The sequence below is a fragment of the Podarcis liolepis genome, assembly GCF_965112155.1.
Source record: "Podarcis liolepis genome assembly, chromosome: 4".
NCBI classification, from domain to species: Eukaryota; Metazoa; Chordata; class Lepidosauria; order Squamata; family Lacertidae; genus Podarcis; species Podarcis liolepis.
Window position 1 is genome coordinate 49,050,261 of NC_139558.1, and position 18,527 is coordinate 49,068,787.

At 37.8% G+C, this 18,527-nt stretch overlaps 1 protein-coding gene across 2 annotated transcripts in view; it reads left to right on the plus strand.

Annotated features, from left to right (window-relative positions):
• USP9X (ubiquitin specific peptidase 9 X-linked) overlaps positions 1 to 18,527 on the plus strand; it is a 68,697-nt gene that overhangs the window by 43,173 nt on the left and 6,997 nt on the right. For both annotated transcript variants that reach the window (XM_083498405.1, XM_083498406.1), the window contains 21 exons: positions 359 to 599; positions 829 to 978; positions 1,078 to 1,198; positions 1,701 to 1,831; positions 2,334 to 2,612; positions 2,816 to 2,941; positions 3,492 to 3,617; positions 4,447 to 4,613; positions 5,475 to 5,583; positions 6,953 to 7,099; positions 7,298 to 7,444; positions 8,488 to 8,710; positions 9,647 to 9,867; positions 11,131 to 11,321; positions 12,381 to 12,554; positions 13,775 to 13,916; positions 14,378 to 15,128; positions 15,684 to 15,807; positions 16,103 to 16,328; positions 17,239 to 17,368; positions 17,871 to 18,056. In XM_083498405.1, coding sequence (XP_083354531.1) covers positions 359 to 599; positions 829 to 978; positions 1,078 to 1,198; positions 1,701 to 1,831; positions 2,334 to 2,612; positions 2,816 to 2,941; positions 3,492 to 3,617; positions 4,447 to 4,613; positions 5,475 to 5,583; positions 6,953 to 7,099; positions 7,298 to 7,444; positions 8,488 to 8,710; positions 9,647 to 9,867; positions 11,131 to 11,321; positions 12,381 to 12,554; positions 13,775 to 13,916; positions 14,378 to 15,128; positions 15,684 to 15,807; positions 16,103 to 16,328; positions 17,239 to 17,368; positions 17,871 to 18,056 — 4,112 coding nt within the window. The remainder of the gene's footprint in view (positions 1 to 358; positions 600 to 828; positions 979 to 1,077; positions 1,199 to 1,700; positions 1,832 to 2,333; positions 2,613 to 2,815; positions 2,942 to 3,491; positions 3,618 to 4,446; positions 4,614 to 5,474; positions 5,584 to 6,952; positions 7,100 to 7,297; positions 7,445 to 8,487; positions 8,711 to 9,646; positions 9,868 to 11,130; positions 11,322 to 12,380; positions 12,555 to 13,774; positions 13,917 to 14,377; positions 15,129 to 15,683; positions 15,808 to 16,102; positions 16,329 to 17,238; positions 17,369 to 17,870; positions 18,057 to 18,527) is intronic.

Consider the following 18,527-nt stretch of genomic DNA (forward strand, 5'->3'; position numbering starts at 1 on the left):
ATAATCCATTCATTATATGCTGTAGATAACCTTTTCAGATTTATTCCCCTTTAGTCTAGCAAACAAGTAGAAGAATTATTAAAAAGTAAGCAAAATTTTCTGAATTCCAGTTTTATTGGAGTGTTGTACTCTTTTGAAAATAAAATAAATCTTAACGAGTAAAGTCAACTATGTCAGCAAAATACCGCTATTGGGACAATTATTAGGTATTGTTCTAATGTGACATTTTGGCTGGCCTATTAAAGGCATTGCCCCAATATAAATTTAGTTCTATAGTTCTCTCTGGCAGTAGTAAACGCTTTTAAAGATTTTTGATTGTTTTAAGTGGTATTATCTTTATCTTTATCTTTGTTCTCAGAGCTTTTCGTGGTAAACACATCTCTCTGGTAGTTCGTTTTCCAAATCAAGGCCGGCAAGTGGAAGACTTGGATGTTTGGTCCCATACAAATGACACGATTGGTTCAGTTAGACGTTGCATTCTCAGTCGTATTAAAGCCAACAGTGCACATACAAAAGTAGAGTTATTTATTGGAGGCGAGCTAGTAGATCCGGCAGATGATAGAAAATTAATTGGACAATTAAATCTCAAAGATAAAACAGTAAGTACTGTAAATATCATATATTGATCAGCTTACTTATTTTTGAAAGTTCTCTGTTGAAAGTTAAATGAATGCATAAATGTAATTTGAAATAATGGCATGTTTTGTGAGTAGCTATAGTATTAACAGTTTGATATATTCAGTCAAGTTTGCTATTAGAAAGTAACCGTTTTAACAGTTTTGTACAATCTCTCCATTTTATCACTTTCTGTTACTCCCCACCCCCCAGCTAATTACAGCCAAGCTTACACAGATAAGTTCCAATATGCCTTCAAGCCCTGATAGCTCATCTGATTCCTCAACTGGTTCTCCAGGCAACCATGGCAATCACTATAGTGATGGTCCAAACCCAGAAGTTGAAAGTTGCTTGCCTGGAGTTGTAAGTAAAGAACAGACACACACTCAAAATTATAGACTGAAATTTATTATCTGATATTAGGAGCTGGTATCTCATGACAGGTTTTTACTTTTATTTTAGATCATGTCACTGCATCCTAGATATATCTCGTTTCTTTGGCAAGTTGCAGACCTAGGCTGTAGCCTAAATATGCCACCTCTTAGAGATGGTGCACGGATCCTTATGAAATTGATGCCACCAGGTAAGATTTATTTTCAGTGTATTTTCTATTTATAGAAAGTGAAATGTAGAGCATCTTAGAAGCTACCTGTACAAAACAATCAAACTGCATGTTTAACTCTCCATGTTCAGAATCAGTGTGGGGATTCATCTGTGTGAGTGTGTTTAAAAGCAGTAGTCAGAGCAATAGTGCACACACTGTTGCCATTTCCACTCCAGAAAGTTCAAAAGCAAGTATCAAGCTGCTTTTCCTCAAACTGTTTTTGGGGTTCTTTGAAGACACATGCTGAAAGAGGTGGTCATGGAAAATTTCTAGTGCATGCTATTTCTCCAGTTTGCAGCATTTGTCTTGGGACTGAAGCAAAATGTGATTTTCAAAGAAAAAAAGACAAAAATTTTCCATGTTCTGCAGTGCTATCTATTCCTTTGCAGTTTCAATGTATTACACTTTCCAAAAGTGTTTCAGAAATCTATATTGTATTCTCTGTGGGAAGAAACATCTTTAAATTGTGCTTTTATTCCAGATAACACTACTGTAGAAAAACTAAGAGCTATTTGTTTAGACCATGCAAAACTCGGAGACAGCAGCCTTAGTCCATCCCTGGATTCTCTTTTCTTTGGCCCTTCTGCATCACAAGTGCTATATCTTACAGAGGTTTGTAATATCTCATTTTTAATATTTTGATACTTGAAATTTTCCTTCTAGTATTATTTTTACACTGAATTCAGGGATCACACCCAAATTGCAGAGTACAGTGCTACCTCTAGTTGCGGACACGATCTGTTCAGGGGTGCCATTTGCACCCCGAAAAGTCTGCAACTAGAGTGGCACTTCTGCGCAGAGCGCGATAGAGCATTTCTGCGTATGCACATGCGGCGAAACCTGGATATATACACTTCTGGGTTTGCCGTGTTCTCAAGCCGAAAAGACACAACATGAACATAACGCAACACGAGGTATGACTGTACTGCAAGGCCTTCCCATAGGACTGGATTGTGGGGAAGGTTGCTCATGGAGAAAAGAGCTTCATCACAAAATGTAAAGGAAGCAAATATGCAAAAACCACCCTCTCATCTTGCATTTTAGTATACTTAGTTTAAAAGTTTGCTGAATTATTTTTCCCGTTTTCTTTCTCCCACTTCTTTCCCCCTTGCAGGTAGTTTATGCCTTGTTAATGCCTGCCAATTTACCTCTGGGAGAAGATGCCACTGACTTCCAGTACAACTTCTTAAAAAGTGGTGGCTTACCTCTTGTGCTGAGTATGCTGACCAGAAATAACTTCCTGCCAAATGCAGATATGGAAACAAGAAGGGGTGCCTACCTAAATGCTCTAAAAATAGCAAAACTATTGCTAACTGCAATTGGCTATGGCCATGTGAGAGCCGTGGCGGAAGCTTGTCAGCCAGTTGTAGAGGGCACAAGCCCAATGTCACAGGTAACGTTAACTTTGTTCTTAAAGCAAAATCGTAAATGCTTTATTGTGATCTGATAACCAGCAAATATTTAAAGTCTGATACTGACTAGTATTGCTTAATTTGTAAATGGCTATGGAAATATATTTTTTCTCCACCGTGTTAAATTTTTACAGTTGAAGATAGTATGTTCTTTCTTTAAAATATTGAAAATAAATTGTTCCAGATCAACCAAGCAACTCATGATCAAGCAGTGGTGTTGCAAACTGCTCTACAGAACATTCCCAACCCAACCTCAGAGTGCATGCTAAGAAATGTAGCAATACGCCTTGCACAGCAAATATCTGATGAGGTTAGTATAATTTTCACTATTCCCTCAGTTCCTGATTTAGGCTTAAGGCAGTGACTTGGGGAGTGGGAGAGGAGAATCTGTACTTTCCTCAGCAGTTGCTTATATATCCTTAATGGAAGCCTGTCTCTAGGGTGCAACCTGACAAAATAGAAGGCGCTTCCTTGGTGGCATCTGGTCACACCTTAACGCTTCCTGGTTCTGTAGTTGCCGATTCGAATCCCTGTGCCAGGATACTGTCCCTTTTGAGAGGAGCACATACTTTGCATCCAGAAATCTCAGTGCCGTTTTAAAAATATATGGTAGTAGGTGATGAGAGAGACTTTGGCTAGAGACCCTGGAGAACCACTTCCCAAGTTGACAGTACAGGGCCAGATGGACTTGGTATGAGCTTCAGCCTCCAGTGCAAGAATACAGACTCTCGTGGATTCAGATTTGTGGGAAATGTATTAATTGTTTGCTTTTTTTACTCTTGCTCTCTATGCTTCTTTCTCCCTGTCTGAAGGGAAAAGATTTGGAACAGTTATATTTGATGCTATCTTTCTATTTTTAGGCTTCAAAATATATCCCTGATATTTGTGTTATTAGAGCAGTGCAGAAAATAGTTTGGGCCTCAGGATGTGGATCAGTACAGCTGGTTTTCAGTTCAAATGAGGATATTAGTAAAATTTATGAGAAGGTAAGAAATCCTAAGCAACCTTTTCTCTCAAACTGATCTTTGATAAGGGCTATTCTAGGAAATCCAGACTTCAAGTGGCCTGTTTAGAAATTTTAAGCATTTTTATATAATTTTAAATAATTTTCATGTAATAGATTTCCGAGTTAAATTGTTGGTAGTTACTTTGCTGGCACTTTTATTGAGAGAATGCCTTTATAGCTTTTAAGAAAGCACTTCAGTGTTACCTCATTGAAGCATAACTTCGTAGCAGTCTCAGTGCCTTTTTACAGTCTCATGTGGATGGAGAATTCTTGGGTTGGGGCAACTGACTAAAATGATTTAAACAGTTCTAATTTTGGTTCCTCTGTTTTGTTTTTTTCGGGTTGGTGTTGGCAGTTATTTTAATTTGGGTCTTCTTCTTTTCTGTTGATTTATTGGTTTGTTTGTTGCTTTTATAGGATATTCTGTTTTGTTTTTTCATTTTTGATGTTTTGTTACATTTTTATATATGTTGTAAGCTGCCCAGAGTGGCTGGGGATATAAATTTAAAAAATATTTTTTATTTATTGCTATATTCCCCCTGACTTTTCACTAATGCCTTTCCCCTTTCACATAATTTCAACATTGTGTCAGAATTCATGTTTGTATGTGTGGCTATAAATAAGATAACAGACCGCATTATTATAATTATTAATCCCTGTTTCAGTTGTAGACCTTACTCAGGCTGTAGCTTGTAGTAAGTAGATGTTTATCCTCAGTATTGGTTTGTATCTGAAGGGAGCAGTTAAGAATATCATTAGTTCTTCTTCCATTCCTATTTTATGCTACTTATTTCTGATTAATTTTACAGACAAATGCAGGCAATGAACCAGATGCAGAAGATGAACAAGTTTGCTGTGAAGCACTCGAAGTGATGACCCTTTGTTTTGCCTTGATTCCAACAGCGCTGGATGCACTTAGCAAAGAAAAAGCTTGGCAGACATTTATCATTGACTTGTTGTTGCACTGTCACAGCAAGTAAGTGGTTTTTTTCATCTCACAATTGCTGACTCCAGGTGGCAGCAGGTGACTGTAGATGCCCAATTCAAAGTACACTTGCTGGGCTGTGATTTGATTTATATATCTCTAGATCATAATGGCTATCACTATAACTGTGGTATGGTGAAGAGGCAAAAGCCCTTCTGTACAAGCAAATGTGATTGCACAGAGCTTTCACTGATAGGACTGGTTAGGTCAATCCCACCTAATGTATCCAGATTTTCAGCTAGAAGCCAAAGGAGAGCAGCAACAATTATGATGTCATAAACTCTCAACATTTCAGATGAAGTGTGCCCACAACTGGCTATGTCTTATCTCTTAAAGAACGATTCTCAAATATCTATATTTATCATTCCCCAAAATGTTACAGATGTGATGGACATCCTTGATTCTAAACTATCAGAACCAGTTTGTGGGCTATCACAGATTCCATATTTAACATTCATCAAAAAGGACAGGTGATCTCCTATCCTTTATGGATCTGGTGTTCAGGCTCTTGTTTTTGTTTTCTGTCAACTAAATAACTTATAAGTGCCATTGCATTTGGTCCTTTTGGTTCAGGTGCCTTCACAAAACACAGCTTCACTTGTCACCCTTCTACACCTGCAAGTCTGCATGCCCACTGCTACTTGGAAGACCCGCATCTCCAGTGGTCTCTTTGGAACCTGACAGCACCTTCATAATGTACATTTCAAATTAAATTCCTCTTCCCTGAATCCTAGGAACTGGGAAAGCAATGACACTCCTGATGAACATTCAGGGAAACTGTCCAGCAAATCTCAAATAAGATTTCTCTTGTTTACAAAGTATCTGTATTAATTTGTATTATTTTTTTTCCAGAACTGTTCGTCAGATGGCACAGGAACAGTTCTTCCTAATGGCTACCAGATGTTGTATGGGACAGAGACCTCTGCTTTTCTTTATAACTCTGTTGTTCACTGTTTTAGGGGTAAGGCATTAAAAACTCCACATTGTTACTTACACTAATGTCTATAAGAATTTCCTGCAATAGATTTTTATAGATACTTTCCAATAGCTCAGTGCAGTTAACAGATAATACTTGAAATACAGAAATTAAGATAGTATTATGTATTGCATTTGCTTTTCCTTCTGAGCCCCACATTCAGTGTTATGAGCCTCAAGCATTTTATCACTGATACCAATGTGATGATTAATTCTACAATCAACTGGAGCTGTTCCTAGCTTTGAAACCAGGCCCACAAATTGGTATACACATGAAAACATTCAAGGTGGTTTGAATTGGAGCCCTTTGAGTTGCAGCCAATTGATGTAGAAAGAAGGTTGCTTTTGCAGTAGGTCATTTTCCCCCTCTGTGCCACCAAAAGTCCCTCTGGGGGTTGGTGGACCTTCATGAAAGGTCTGGAGTGCGTTGGTGGGGCACAGTGAGAGGCGGAATTGCTGAAACTTGGGTTGAGGCAACTGACATTAATCTTGCTTTTGGATGCAACCCATTGGTTTTGTTAATTTCTTTAAATCTCCAATTACATTTATAATCTCCTACATTTTTGGACTGTTTGACAGATGGCTAACCTGTGATACTACAGGTATTGTTGGACTGCAACTCCCATCGGCTCCCACATGGTCATTAGTTAGGGAGAGCATAGGTAAACTATGATGACCACCAACTTGGATGGTTTTAAAAGGGGATTTGACAGATTCATACTATCAGAGCAGTATGCACTCAGGTCATGCTTGGGGACTTTGCATAGGCCATTTGGTTGGATAGGCCAACTGTGAGAACAGGATTCTGAACTACATCGGGGGTGGGGAAGATTAACCCACAAGTTAATCTTGGGCTTCCAGGCGGTCCATTTGGCCCAACAGATTTCCCCCCGCAAATCATGGCCACCCACTCATCAGCCGTCATCACTAGCAATGTCAGCAGATAGGTGGAAGGGCAGGATTCAATATTGCATTGGTTGTGCGATCCTGGTCCCAGCAGACAAGAGGATCACACCGCCTAGACATTAGGATTTAATCTCCACATCAGCTAACGAGCGAAGAGTAGAGATGGGAGCTAGATCCATGCAATATAAGGTATTTAAAAGGGAAAGGTGGGGGGGGGGGGAGAGATAGATCTGCAAAGGTTTTTGCAAGTCTCCTCCCCAATGTCAAGTAAAGGCAGTGTGCTGGAGAAGTCTCCATGTTGTCTTTGCTTGCAAGACCCACCTCTTCCTTACATGTCAAGTGATGGAGAAGGGATAAAGAGGTCGCCACTCTTGCTTTAAGAAACATTCTGTGTTGCTGTTAATGTAAATTACCTTTTCGAATTTATTCATGACCTCTTTCTCTTACAGAGTACTGCACGAGAACGTGCTAAGCATTCAGGGGACTACTTTACTCTATTAAGACATCTTCTTAATTATGCATACAATAGTAATATTAATGTGCCCAATGCTGAAGTTCTGCTTAATAATGAAATAGACTGGCTGAAAAGGATTAGGGTAAGTTTTGTTGTTAGTTTTATTCATTTTACTGATCGTTTTATCTGTTAACATTTATGTTTTAGCTGCCATGCTTATATGACAGAAAGGTGAGAGCATATTTGTAATGAGTTGTAGCAGTATATATTTTCATTTTAAAGTGAGTTCCCAGAACTCGTGACACAGCGTTTTTTCTTTCTTTTTCTTTTCTTTTGTTAGGATGAAGTGAAAAGAACAGGAGAAACAGGTGTAGAAGAGACGATCTTAGAAGGTCACCTTGGAGTAACAAAGGAATTATTGGCATTTCAAACTCCTGAAAAAAAGTACCATATTGGATGTGAAAAAGGAGGTGCTAATCTCATTAAAGTAAGTAATTGCTATCTGGAAAAAACTAAAATCATAATGAAGTAGCTTGGTAAGGAGGAACTTGTAAACAAACATATAGATTTAATTAAATCTGAATAATTTTTAGGAGAGCAGGAAATAGTTTTTATAGAAATGTACGAATTCAGTCCATCATAAAATTGCTGCTGATAATCTTGTGAGAACCCCACTTTTTAACAAATCAAAGGCAAAAGTGAATGATGGATTATACTGTGAGATAAAGCTGGAATGCAGAATTTCTCAGTTTAACGTGAGCAAGGACTTCATTGAGGTATTGCCCAGGGCAGACAGAGTTGCATGATTTAGTATTACCATACAGTAATAGATTGGCTCAATTCAGTGTGCTACCCATTGTGGGTTTTTAAAAACATTTCCTATGAATTTTGATCATGCTGGAGCATGGCTAAAGTATTGGAAGGGCTAGGATTGGGTGTATTGGGTATTATTGAGGGCAAGCGGGATGTTTCTTAGACTCAAGAAAATGCTGCTAGGTTTCCTTTTTGCCTTGGAATCCTTGTTCAGGCTTCTGTTCCTTCTAGCAGTTGACCCCCAAAGGTTTAAAGTCATGAGACATTTTGGGGTGGTAGGTAATTCTGGTTCAGGTATTGCCTGTGTGATAGAACACATTTTGCTGTATGTGTTAGACAGGCCATTAAGATCTTTGGAGGGGGCCCTTTTCTGACTGCTGCTGCTGAGTGAGACCCAGCCAAGGGCCTTCTCACCTTCCTCTGGAGGTGTGTCTTAGCATCATCAGTAAACACTTTGACAGCACATAAACTCTTCACTCAGGCTTTCTTACTGGATTTTGAATCTTTTTGAGTTGTGGAATAATCTATTGGATTGTATTATCTTGCTGTTGTTTGAAGTTATGAGATGTGTTTGTAATTTTTTAATGTATTTCTCATTGTGTATTTTAATTGTTTATGTGTTGACCAGTTTGCTGTTTTGAATTAAAAGCAGTATATAAAAGGCAATAAAATTATGGATAACTTGATTTTTTTCGCTTTCCCTTTTTTGTTTTTCAGGAGTTAATAGATGATTTCATCTTTCCAGCCTCAAATGTTTACTTACAGTACATGAGGAATGGAGAATTGCCCGCTGAGCAGGCCATACCAGTCTGTAGTTCGCCAGCTACCATTAATGCTGGATTTGAGTTGCTAGTAGCACTTGCAGTGGGCTGTGTCCGAAATCTCAAACAAATAGTAGATACTTTGACTGAAATGTATTATATAGGCACCGCAATAACTAGTAAGTACTTTTCATAGATTTTATGCTCTATTTAATATGAAGCTTATATTGATTTAAATATTTGTCAGGCTTTAGACATTATTGGAAATCAAATAATTGCATATACTTTTTGCTCTTCCAAAATGGTATTTTGTTTGATATCCAGTGATGTAGACCCATTTGAAATCAGTGACAAGTAACAAGTCCATTAATGTCATTGAGTATTCTAATTGACATTGGATATAATCATTTGTCTTTTCCTTGCAGTACTTGCCAGATATATTAATTATAATTACTAAGATGAAATGCATAGAGAATAGTATCTATGGTTGGGATGCATGCTTTGCATATTGAAGCAGTTCCTGTATAGACATAGACATTTGTAGTAGGATTTTCCATTTCAATAAAGGATATTACTGACATCTGAGGCTGCTTCAGAGGCACCCAGTGGTCTAAGGTTGTTGTGTGTGTGTTTTTTTGGGGGGGCAGGGAAAATACATTGAAGGAGGTGTTCCCATTGGTGCAAAAACCCACCATAGATCTTTGAATCCTGTTCCATTTGTTTACAGGACTAGTATAAGCAAGCTAATAGATTTACAAATCTCTCAAGAATGCTAGTGATCTCTAAATAGTATAATTATTTAAAACAGGAGTAGGCAGTGTAGTGTCCAAAACACTTGGTGGGCACCATGTTGACTATCCCTGATTTAAGGGGTACTCAATTTTTAGCTGCTTTTTATTGTAGGCTTCATTTTGATTAAATGCAAATATCAAATCTGAGATTTTGTGTGCCAAGGACTGGAATAAGAATATATACTTAGTAAGTCTCATTGATCAATGGAACAGGCTTTGAAATGAACTTATTCCGTACTAGGGTATTAAGTTAATGGCTGTTCAGAAGTGTATAGTTTTATTCAGAAGCTGAGCTAATTTTCTAATACAATTGATTTCTCCTAGCTTGTGAAGCACTAACAGAATGGGAGTATCTTCCACCTGTTGGACCACGACCACCAAAGGGATTTGTAGGGCTAAAAAATGCAGGTGCCACTTGCTACATGAATTCTGTCATTCAGCAGCTGTACATGATTCCTGCCATCCGGAATGGAATCCTTGCAATTGAAGGCACAGGAAGTGACGTAGATGATGATATGTCTGGAGATGAGAAGCAAGACAACGAGGTAACACTATATTGTTCTTGACAAATGTTAATGTAGTTTAAGACTTTCCCTCCTCCGATAGCTCTATACTGTATATCTAGTTATAATGGGAGATATTCAACTTTACGCATACTCAGAATTGATAATGACTTAAAGAGAAAGAAAAGGGAATTTATGGCCACTGGGGGGGGGGGAGACCATAATGTGATACTATTTGTGAAAACCGGAGAACAATTCCAAACTGGTGCAACACAATAGAATGCCCAGTATCAAAACAATTAATACTGCTATAAATAAGCAATCAAAAGTTGGTAGTCCCATGCTGCTTTTTATTGTTTAATTAAACATAAAGATCTCAACCCATTGGGTGACACCCAAGTAAGGTCATATTCAGAGTAGTTCAATTTATTTTTGGAACTATTCTTTAATAGTGTTAGTGGTACATTTTATTTAGCTTTTTTAGTACTTAATCTGCAATTTTCTTTTATATTGATAGCTGTAGAAAGCGTAATTTCAATAAAATGTAGCAATTTTTGAAGAATTGATGTGCTAGTTTTCTTAAGCAAAAATAGTCTTACAACGCCTTAAAGACTAGCATATTGATTACGGCAGAAGCTTTTTGTTAGTCTTTAAAGTGCCATAAGACACTTATTGTTGTCAATAAGAAATAACAGTAACTCTTTGGTGATGGTTATTAATTAAAGTAACATTTCCCCCTTTTCGGTATATGAGATTTAGTAATAAGGGTCAATTATAATGGGTAATGGGATAAAAGTACAATGACAATAAATCACCTTGATTGTATTTAATCTGAAAAAAGAGTAAAAAAAACCAAACCTCTCATGAGTCTTGTTTTTGTACATGAGTATAGATGTCCACATACATAGGTGGAAGTAAGTGGGTGCAAGATGGCTTTCTAGTCCTTTGAAAAGCCTCTCACAAGGGTAGGAGGAGCTTCCTATGCATGGCAAAGTCATGGTGTTTTGGACTTACTGAAAAAAGTAATTGGAAAAGACTGGTGTCTGTTTCCATATCTGTATAAATCGCAAGCTGAACAATCCTGTTGCTTACTTATGAGAATCTTTAGGTTGCTCACCTGGACTTTAGAACTGAACTGCTTTAGTTGAGATTAGAACCTTCATAGGGTTTCATATGTACTTGCATTTAATCTGAGCTACTACTATTATTTTTCTAGCAGACATTACTAGGTTTTGTTCATAAGGCATATTAATTTCTATTTATTTTTTCATGCTTACCATTTATATTACATTACTTTTTTAAAAGAGCAATGTTGACCCACGGGATGAAGTATTTGGCTATCCACATCAGTATGAAGATAAACCAAGCTTAAGTAAAACAGAAGACAGAAAAGAATACAACATAGGCGTATTAAGACATCTCCAGGTCATCTTTGGTCACTTAGCAGCTTCTAGGTTACAGTACTATGTACCCAGAGGGTTTTGGAAGCAATTCAGGTAAATAGGAAATTAACTTACGTTGAACTGTGTTTATGTGAAGTCTTATGATAGAAACAGTATATGTTTAATGAAATGCAGTGGAATTTAATATATACTCCTTAAGTGACAGTGTGATGTGTATCTTTTTAATCATGCAGAAGGCAAGGTCAGGAAACCCCAAAATCACTGTATAGATGAAAATATTGGGCTAGTTCAGACATGGGCTGAGTGGAAGGGCCATAGCTGAGGGGTAAGAGCACCTGCTTTGTATGCAGGCCCCAGGTTTGATCCCTGGCATCTCCAGGTACAGCTGGGAGAGACCTTAGCCTGAAACCCGGGAGAGCTGCTGCCAGTCAGTGTAGACAAGTATGTTAGATGGACCAGTGGACTGACTCAGTATAAAGCAGCTTCCTGTGTTCCTCTGTGTAGGGTGTAAATATGGCAAGAACAAGCCATATTTACCCTGCTCTGCAATAGGCAAAAGTCTTCAGTGTGAAATGGAACTTAGGCTTATACATTTCTATATGAGCAAGCCCCACTCATGAGAGTGGTCTACTGGTGGAGGAGGTGGCTGGAGCACTCGACTAAGAGCCCAAGTTTCAGGCCCAGGTAAACAGTAATGGTTCCAGGGCCTTAAGGCTCATATCTCTAACACGCTGAACATTTAGTCTTTTTATATCTGAACTAGAGCCAGGTCATTCCCCCCCCCCCCCCCCGGTTTCAGAGTTCATCCAGTTTTGAGAATACTTTTCACATTGCCCCTCCCTCACCTCAATAAGGGGAAGGCAGTGCAAAGTGATTTGTCTATCGGAGTTCAATTTGTGGTTTCCCAAATGGGCACCGCCAGTCTGCTATCTGTGTATGCTGAGTGCCACCCCGAGTAAGCCAGAGTACTAGGTTACATATTTTAAGAGCTGTGCAGCACTTATGAGGATTGCTAGCTAATTGTAATGCTCAGCTTATATGAAGATAAATTTATATAATAGTGATGTAAAACTACTTTAATTTTTTCATGCTACTTGATTTTGCTGTTAGAAAATCTGTGTGCTTTTATTATGAGAATCTCTTCCATCCTAGACTCTGGGGTGAGCCTGTAAACCTACGTGAACAGCATGATGCTTTAGAATTTTTTAACTCCTTGGTGGATAGCCTAGATGAAGCTTTAAAAGCCTTGGGTCACCCAGCAATGTTAAGTAAAGTTTTGGGAGGCTCCTTTGCTGATCAGAAGATCTGTCAAGGCTGCCCACATAGGTAAGTGTTTCTTCTCTATCATCTCATTTTCATAAAATCAAAGTAATAATGCTCATCCACTAAAAATATGCTACAAGTCTCCCATTTATGGAAAAGTACAGAGACCATTTGGGAGTGGTTCATATTAGCAAGTTACTCTAAATACAGCTGATGTAACGTTCTGAGCCATGTTGAGGAAAGTTATCAACCAAAGTTTCAAAAAAAAATTCAGAGTCAGCTCTATGATAGCAAGACACACATTTTCTGATGTAATTAAGACGGCAGTCACCAGATGTTACATATCAGTTACATATCTGAGTATAGCCTGGTTTGTGCTGACATCCCCAGAGAAGCCTAGGCAACTCTATGGGTATGGCTGCTGACACTCAAGGCAACATGCTTTTGTGAGTCCACACTTAACGTTTGTAATTTGTCATTTGGTTTGACAAGATGGACTTGCAACAAAATGGTGCAATATGGAGCACTCCTCTTCTGGTGCCAGCCAGACATGCCTTTATCCAGGATATTTCATTTCGTACCCACCCACCACCCACCCCAAGATGCTCATAGTTTGTGATCTTATTAGACCTTATTAATTTGGGTCGTCGTCCCCGCCCCTTAAAGAGTTTTGTCCTAAAGTCATTTTTAGAGCCTGTAATATCTCCCTATTGTACATGGATTGTACATGGACTGTTTTGGTTACAAAAGGCAACTGGAGAATGAATTTGTAATATGATCAAAATAAATACAGTACTATATCTAGAGTAAAATTTCAAAATGCTTTTTTGAAAGCTGATGCTGTGTAAATGTTAAATAATAGTGAAGTGCCCTAAATGTTCCTTAAGTGTATTCAAAATACTAGACTTTATGATATTTTACATTTTCAGATTAAGATGTACAATACTCCCTACCAAAGGTTAAGTCCAGATTCAGAGACTGACTTGCTGCTTGGCTTGTTCACACATTACAGTTGTGGGTACTAATAGGAAGTCTTGGTGCTGGTCATCATCCACTCGTGTCTATTGCTATTTTTCAGGACTGATAAAGTTGTTCTGAGACAGTTGAGAAAAAAATGTCATAAGCCTATTTATAACCTCTATGGAACAGATTTCTTGAGCGTTTTGTAGACTTAAAATACACATTTTTGGTACTGTTTTCAAAACATTGCTTCAGGATGAAAATATTTTCTTGAATTCATACTGTGTCAGCATAACTTAACCTAATCTGCCAACAATTAATAGGTACGAATGTGAAGAATCTTTTACAACGCTGAATGTAGATATAAGAAATCACCAAAACCTGCTTGACTCTTTGGAACAGTACGTCAAGGGAGACTTACTGGAAGGTGCAAATGCATATCATTGTGAAAAATGCAACAAGAAGGTAGCTGAAATACAGCATTTTTCTTTTTTCTTTTTCTCTTTTTATAAAAAAAAACTTTGAAAATTCATATGAACGTGTCAACTATTTATTTAATTTGGGAAGACCTAATGCAGGCATGGCCAAACTAGGGATAATGGGAGGTGTAGTCCCAAAACAGCTGGAGGACCAAGTTTGGCCATGCCTGAAACATTTTAAATGGCTTCATTGTGTAGGAGAACTGAGAGTTACAGTTACATACTTATAACCACAATTCAGGAAGGACTGTTAAAGCTGCAAACGAATCTTTTCAGTATTATATCAAATTTGTCTGTGATATGCAATGCATAATATATTGATATATACTTGGTATATTATAGCACTTTGACAAAGAATTGTGGCAATATTTTTCACTTGCATTTGTAGTTGGCATTGATAATTTACACAGATAGAATACATTAACATGTGAATCTTTTATCCCTTAGGTTGATACAGTTAAACGCTTGCTAATTAAAAAGTTGCCCCCAGTTCTTGCCATCCAACTAAAACGATTTGACTATGACTGGGAAAGGGAATGTGCAATCAAGTTCAATGACTATTTTGAATTTCCGCGAGAGTTGGACATGGAACCTTATACAGTGGCAGGAGTAGCTAAACTAGAAGGGGATGATGTAAATCCTGAAAATCAGCTGATACAGAATGAGCAGTCTGAAAATGAACATTCTGGAAGTACTAAATACAGACTTGTTGGTGTATTGGTGCACAGTGGTCAAGCCAGTGGTGGACATTACTACTCTTACATAATTCAGAGAAATGGTGGAGATGGTGAGAAAAACAGGTGGTATAAATTTGATGATGGTGACGTAACAGAATGCAAAATGGATGATGATGAAGAAATGAAAAATCAGTGTTTTGGTGGAGAGTACATGGGAGAAGTATTTGACCATATGATGAAGCGCATGTCTTACAGACGTCAGAAGAGGTGGTGGAATGCTTACATTCTCTTTTATGAACGCATGGACACAGTAGACAGAGACAATGAACTAATAAAATATATTTCAGAACTTACAATGACCACTAAACCCCATCAAATTAAAATGCCATCTGCCATTGAGCGAAGTGTACGGAAGCAAAATGTCCAGTTCATGCATAACCGAATGCAGTACAGCCTAGAATATTTCCAGTTCATAAAGAAATTACTGACTTGCAACAGTGTCTATCTAAATCCTCCTCCAGGTTAGTGTTTGGATATTTATAATATATTTTGACAAGAGGTAGTGAAAGTACATAGCTTTTAACATTTCTCATATTTTTGTGTATCATTTTAAACATTACAAATTTGGATAAAAGACTATTATTCCTCAGGCATTTTCTAATATGTAAGAGTGATAGAAAAGACAAGGTTGCTGTTTCCTTGGTATTAAGCATTATTTACATTTGCTTAAAAAACGTATTTGGCCGATAAATGCAACAAAAAAGATACTGGTGTCTAACTGAAGTGCTGTGGTCTGTAAGTCCAACCGTTTTATAGATCACAAGAAAAAATGTTTAGCAATGCTGGCTGACAACTTGAGTACTGAATTCTCTTAAATATCTTTCCTGGTTTTTAAAAAATAAAATTTATATACCACTTAATATAAAAAGAAATCTCTGAGAGGTTTACATAAAATATAATAATTTTCTAATAATTTAAGATTTATATTGAGAGTCAGGTTGACAAACAACTCAGAATAATCTGTTGTATCACTTTCAAATAAATGTCTTAACATTTTGTCTTCTGTTTTTCTTTAGGTCAGGATCATCTGTTGCCTGAAGCAGAAGAAATAACCATGATTGGTGTTCAGCTTGCTGCTAGGTTTCTCTTTACCACAGGATTTCACACAAAGAAAATTGTCCGTGGTCCTGCCAGTGACTGGTATATTTGCCTTTAAGAAGAATTTGACTGTCATAAGTTTTATTGTACTGATTATATGGTACAATTTAATCATTCAGAATGTGAAATAACAGTGCATTGAAACTGAGCCTCAAAACCACTGTTTCTAGTTGTTTTTAATTTGGTTAAAACTTGGGTTAATAAGGAATCCTGGTTCATATTAATCATGGTTAACAAAGCTCCTACTACTAACATGCAGTGCTAGAGTTGAAGTGTCCACCTTTATACACAAGTCTGTTTTCTGGGTATGTGATGCTGTTAATTTATTTTTTTCCAGGTATGATGCTTTGTGCATTCTCCTTCGTCATAGCAAGAATGTACGTTTTTGGTTTGCGCACAATGTCCTTTTCAATGTTTCAAATCGCTTCTCCGAATACCTTTTGGAATGCCCTAGTGCTGAAGTGAGGGGAGCATTTGCAAAACTTATAGTATTTATTGCACATTTTTCATTGCAAGATGGACCATGTCCTTCACCTTTTGCTTCACCTGGACCTTCTAGTCAGGTATGCTTTTTCTACAATCAGAATACAATAGTAGAGAGCTGTTAAATTCTATATAGTCTAAATATAAATTGATATAATAGAATTTTTGTATAATCTCCATTTAGCACAGGGTGGGGAACTGTTGACCCACAAAGGCTTTTTATGTGACCTGCAAACCCCCAACACGTTTTGTGGCCACAGAAGTGTTGCTGCTTGGGCGAGGAAACACCATTGCTCACTGCTTCTCCTCCTGGCTTCCTCCACCACTTCTGCAAAATTTAATTGCTCCTTGCTTTGAGGCACTACATGTCGCTTTTATTGTAATTCCCAAGTAAACTGTCACTCCAAGAGTATTCGGTGATAATCACCTGTGCTCGGCTATCTTTAGACACCCAAGCACTCAAGAAGCAGCCGTTCCATTGGGAACTGTAAGAGAAGCCAGCTATACCTTGCAGCAAGGGGCAGGGTGAGAGAAGCCAGACCCTTGGAGGTTTGGTGGTGAGGAAGTTGCAACCCTTGGACTCAAAACAATTTCCCATCCCTGGTTTCAGAATTATTTATTTATTTGGTCTTTCTCCTAAGTTCTTGACTACCTTCCTGAAGGTTACTGTTTGAATTGGTCTCATATTTAGTACCCCTGCCTCTCCCAGCTTAATCTGCTAAGTAATGTGTGATACATTCCTCTATTATTCAGTATAGGATAAAACATTTTAATCACAGAAATTTGATACAGTGAATAGTTCAGGAATTTGATATCATTAGTTCTGATAATTAAACAATAAAAGTTGCATTTCATTCTGGTTTGAGAATTTACGTTCAGCTGGTCTTTTAATAGGCTGTAGTGAAGCAGCTTTACATGTTTAACAACAACAACAACAACAACAACAACAACAATAATAATAATAATATCAACCTTTGTGTTGTTTTGTAGGCCTATGACAATTTAAGTTTGAGTGACCATTTGCTGAGAGCAGTACTGAATCTTCTTCGAAGGGAAGTGTCAGAGCACGGGCGCCATTTGCAGCAATATTTCAACTTGTTTGTGATGTATGCCAACTTAGGTAATGTGATGTTTCACCCTAAAGGCTTTGTCCATGTTGTTCTGTCAGTGCACTTACTTAATAGTCTTGAGTCTTGCCCATTGAATGCTTAATGGTGCGGCACAAATTGTTATTAATAGCTTAAATCAGTGGTTTTCAGTCTGTGCTCTGGGGATCCCTTAATGCAGGACAGTCTTCTCTGGAAGACAGCCACCCACCACTACCAATTTTTCCGTGACCCCACAGCTGCAAGGGAAAAGAGTGTTGGTTGGTTTTCTCCCCAGAGCTATTCCTCAGCAGACAATTGATGCGTTCTTAATCTTGTTGAATCAGAAAGGTTTTGAGTGATTCTGGCTGGATTGTTGAAGGCATGGAGTATTGTATTCACAGTAAATGCCCATTTATGGATTTCCCAGTGTGAACAGTTATCTGAACATTTTTTGTTTATATGATTCAGTTCAGTAGCTTAAATGTAGCTAAGTATGTTTTCATTATTCTTCCTCTTTTTCCAACTTCCCTTTAGGTGTAGCAGAAAAAACACAGCTTTTAAAACTAAATGTACCTGCGACATTTATGCTTGTGGCACTGGATGAAGGCCCAGGTCCTCCAATCAAATACCAGTATGCTGAACTAGGCAAACTCTATACTGTGGTGTCCCAGTTAATCCGCTGTTGCAATGTGTCATCACGTATGCAGTCTTCTATCAATGGTACTGTTAACTCTGGAGCATTTAAACAGAATATATTTGTGATTAAATGTGTGTGGCAGTTTATTATTCATCATGGCATCTCACTAATCTTTTGTCTGTTACGCTGGCCTGTGTTTACTTAAAGATTTGGAAAAGTTTCAAATCATTAAAATACAGTAAGCTCACAACTTACACACGTTTAAGTTGTGCTCGTTCAGCTTTCCATGCTTGGCATTTTTTAAAGAAAAGAAATTAGAAAGGAGACTGGCATCCAGGAGAAAAGACTTCGGCAGTCCCACCTGCCATTGTACCCAATGTGTTTTGACTGTACTTGATTTTTAGTTTAGGCGTGATCGTGATCCCTGGAATGTAACCTTCCATGTAAGTTGAGGAACCAACTGTATGTGCAACGGTTGGTTCTCTTAAATGTGTCTAGATGTGACACAACTATTCCATATTTTGCTAGTGCAAGTTAAGCCTATTCCAAGGGAA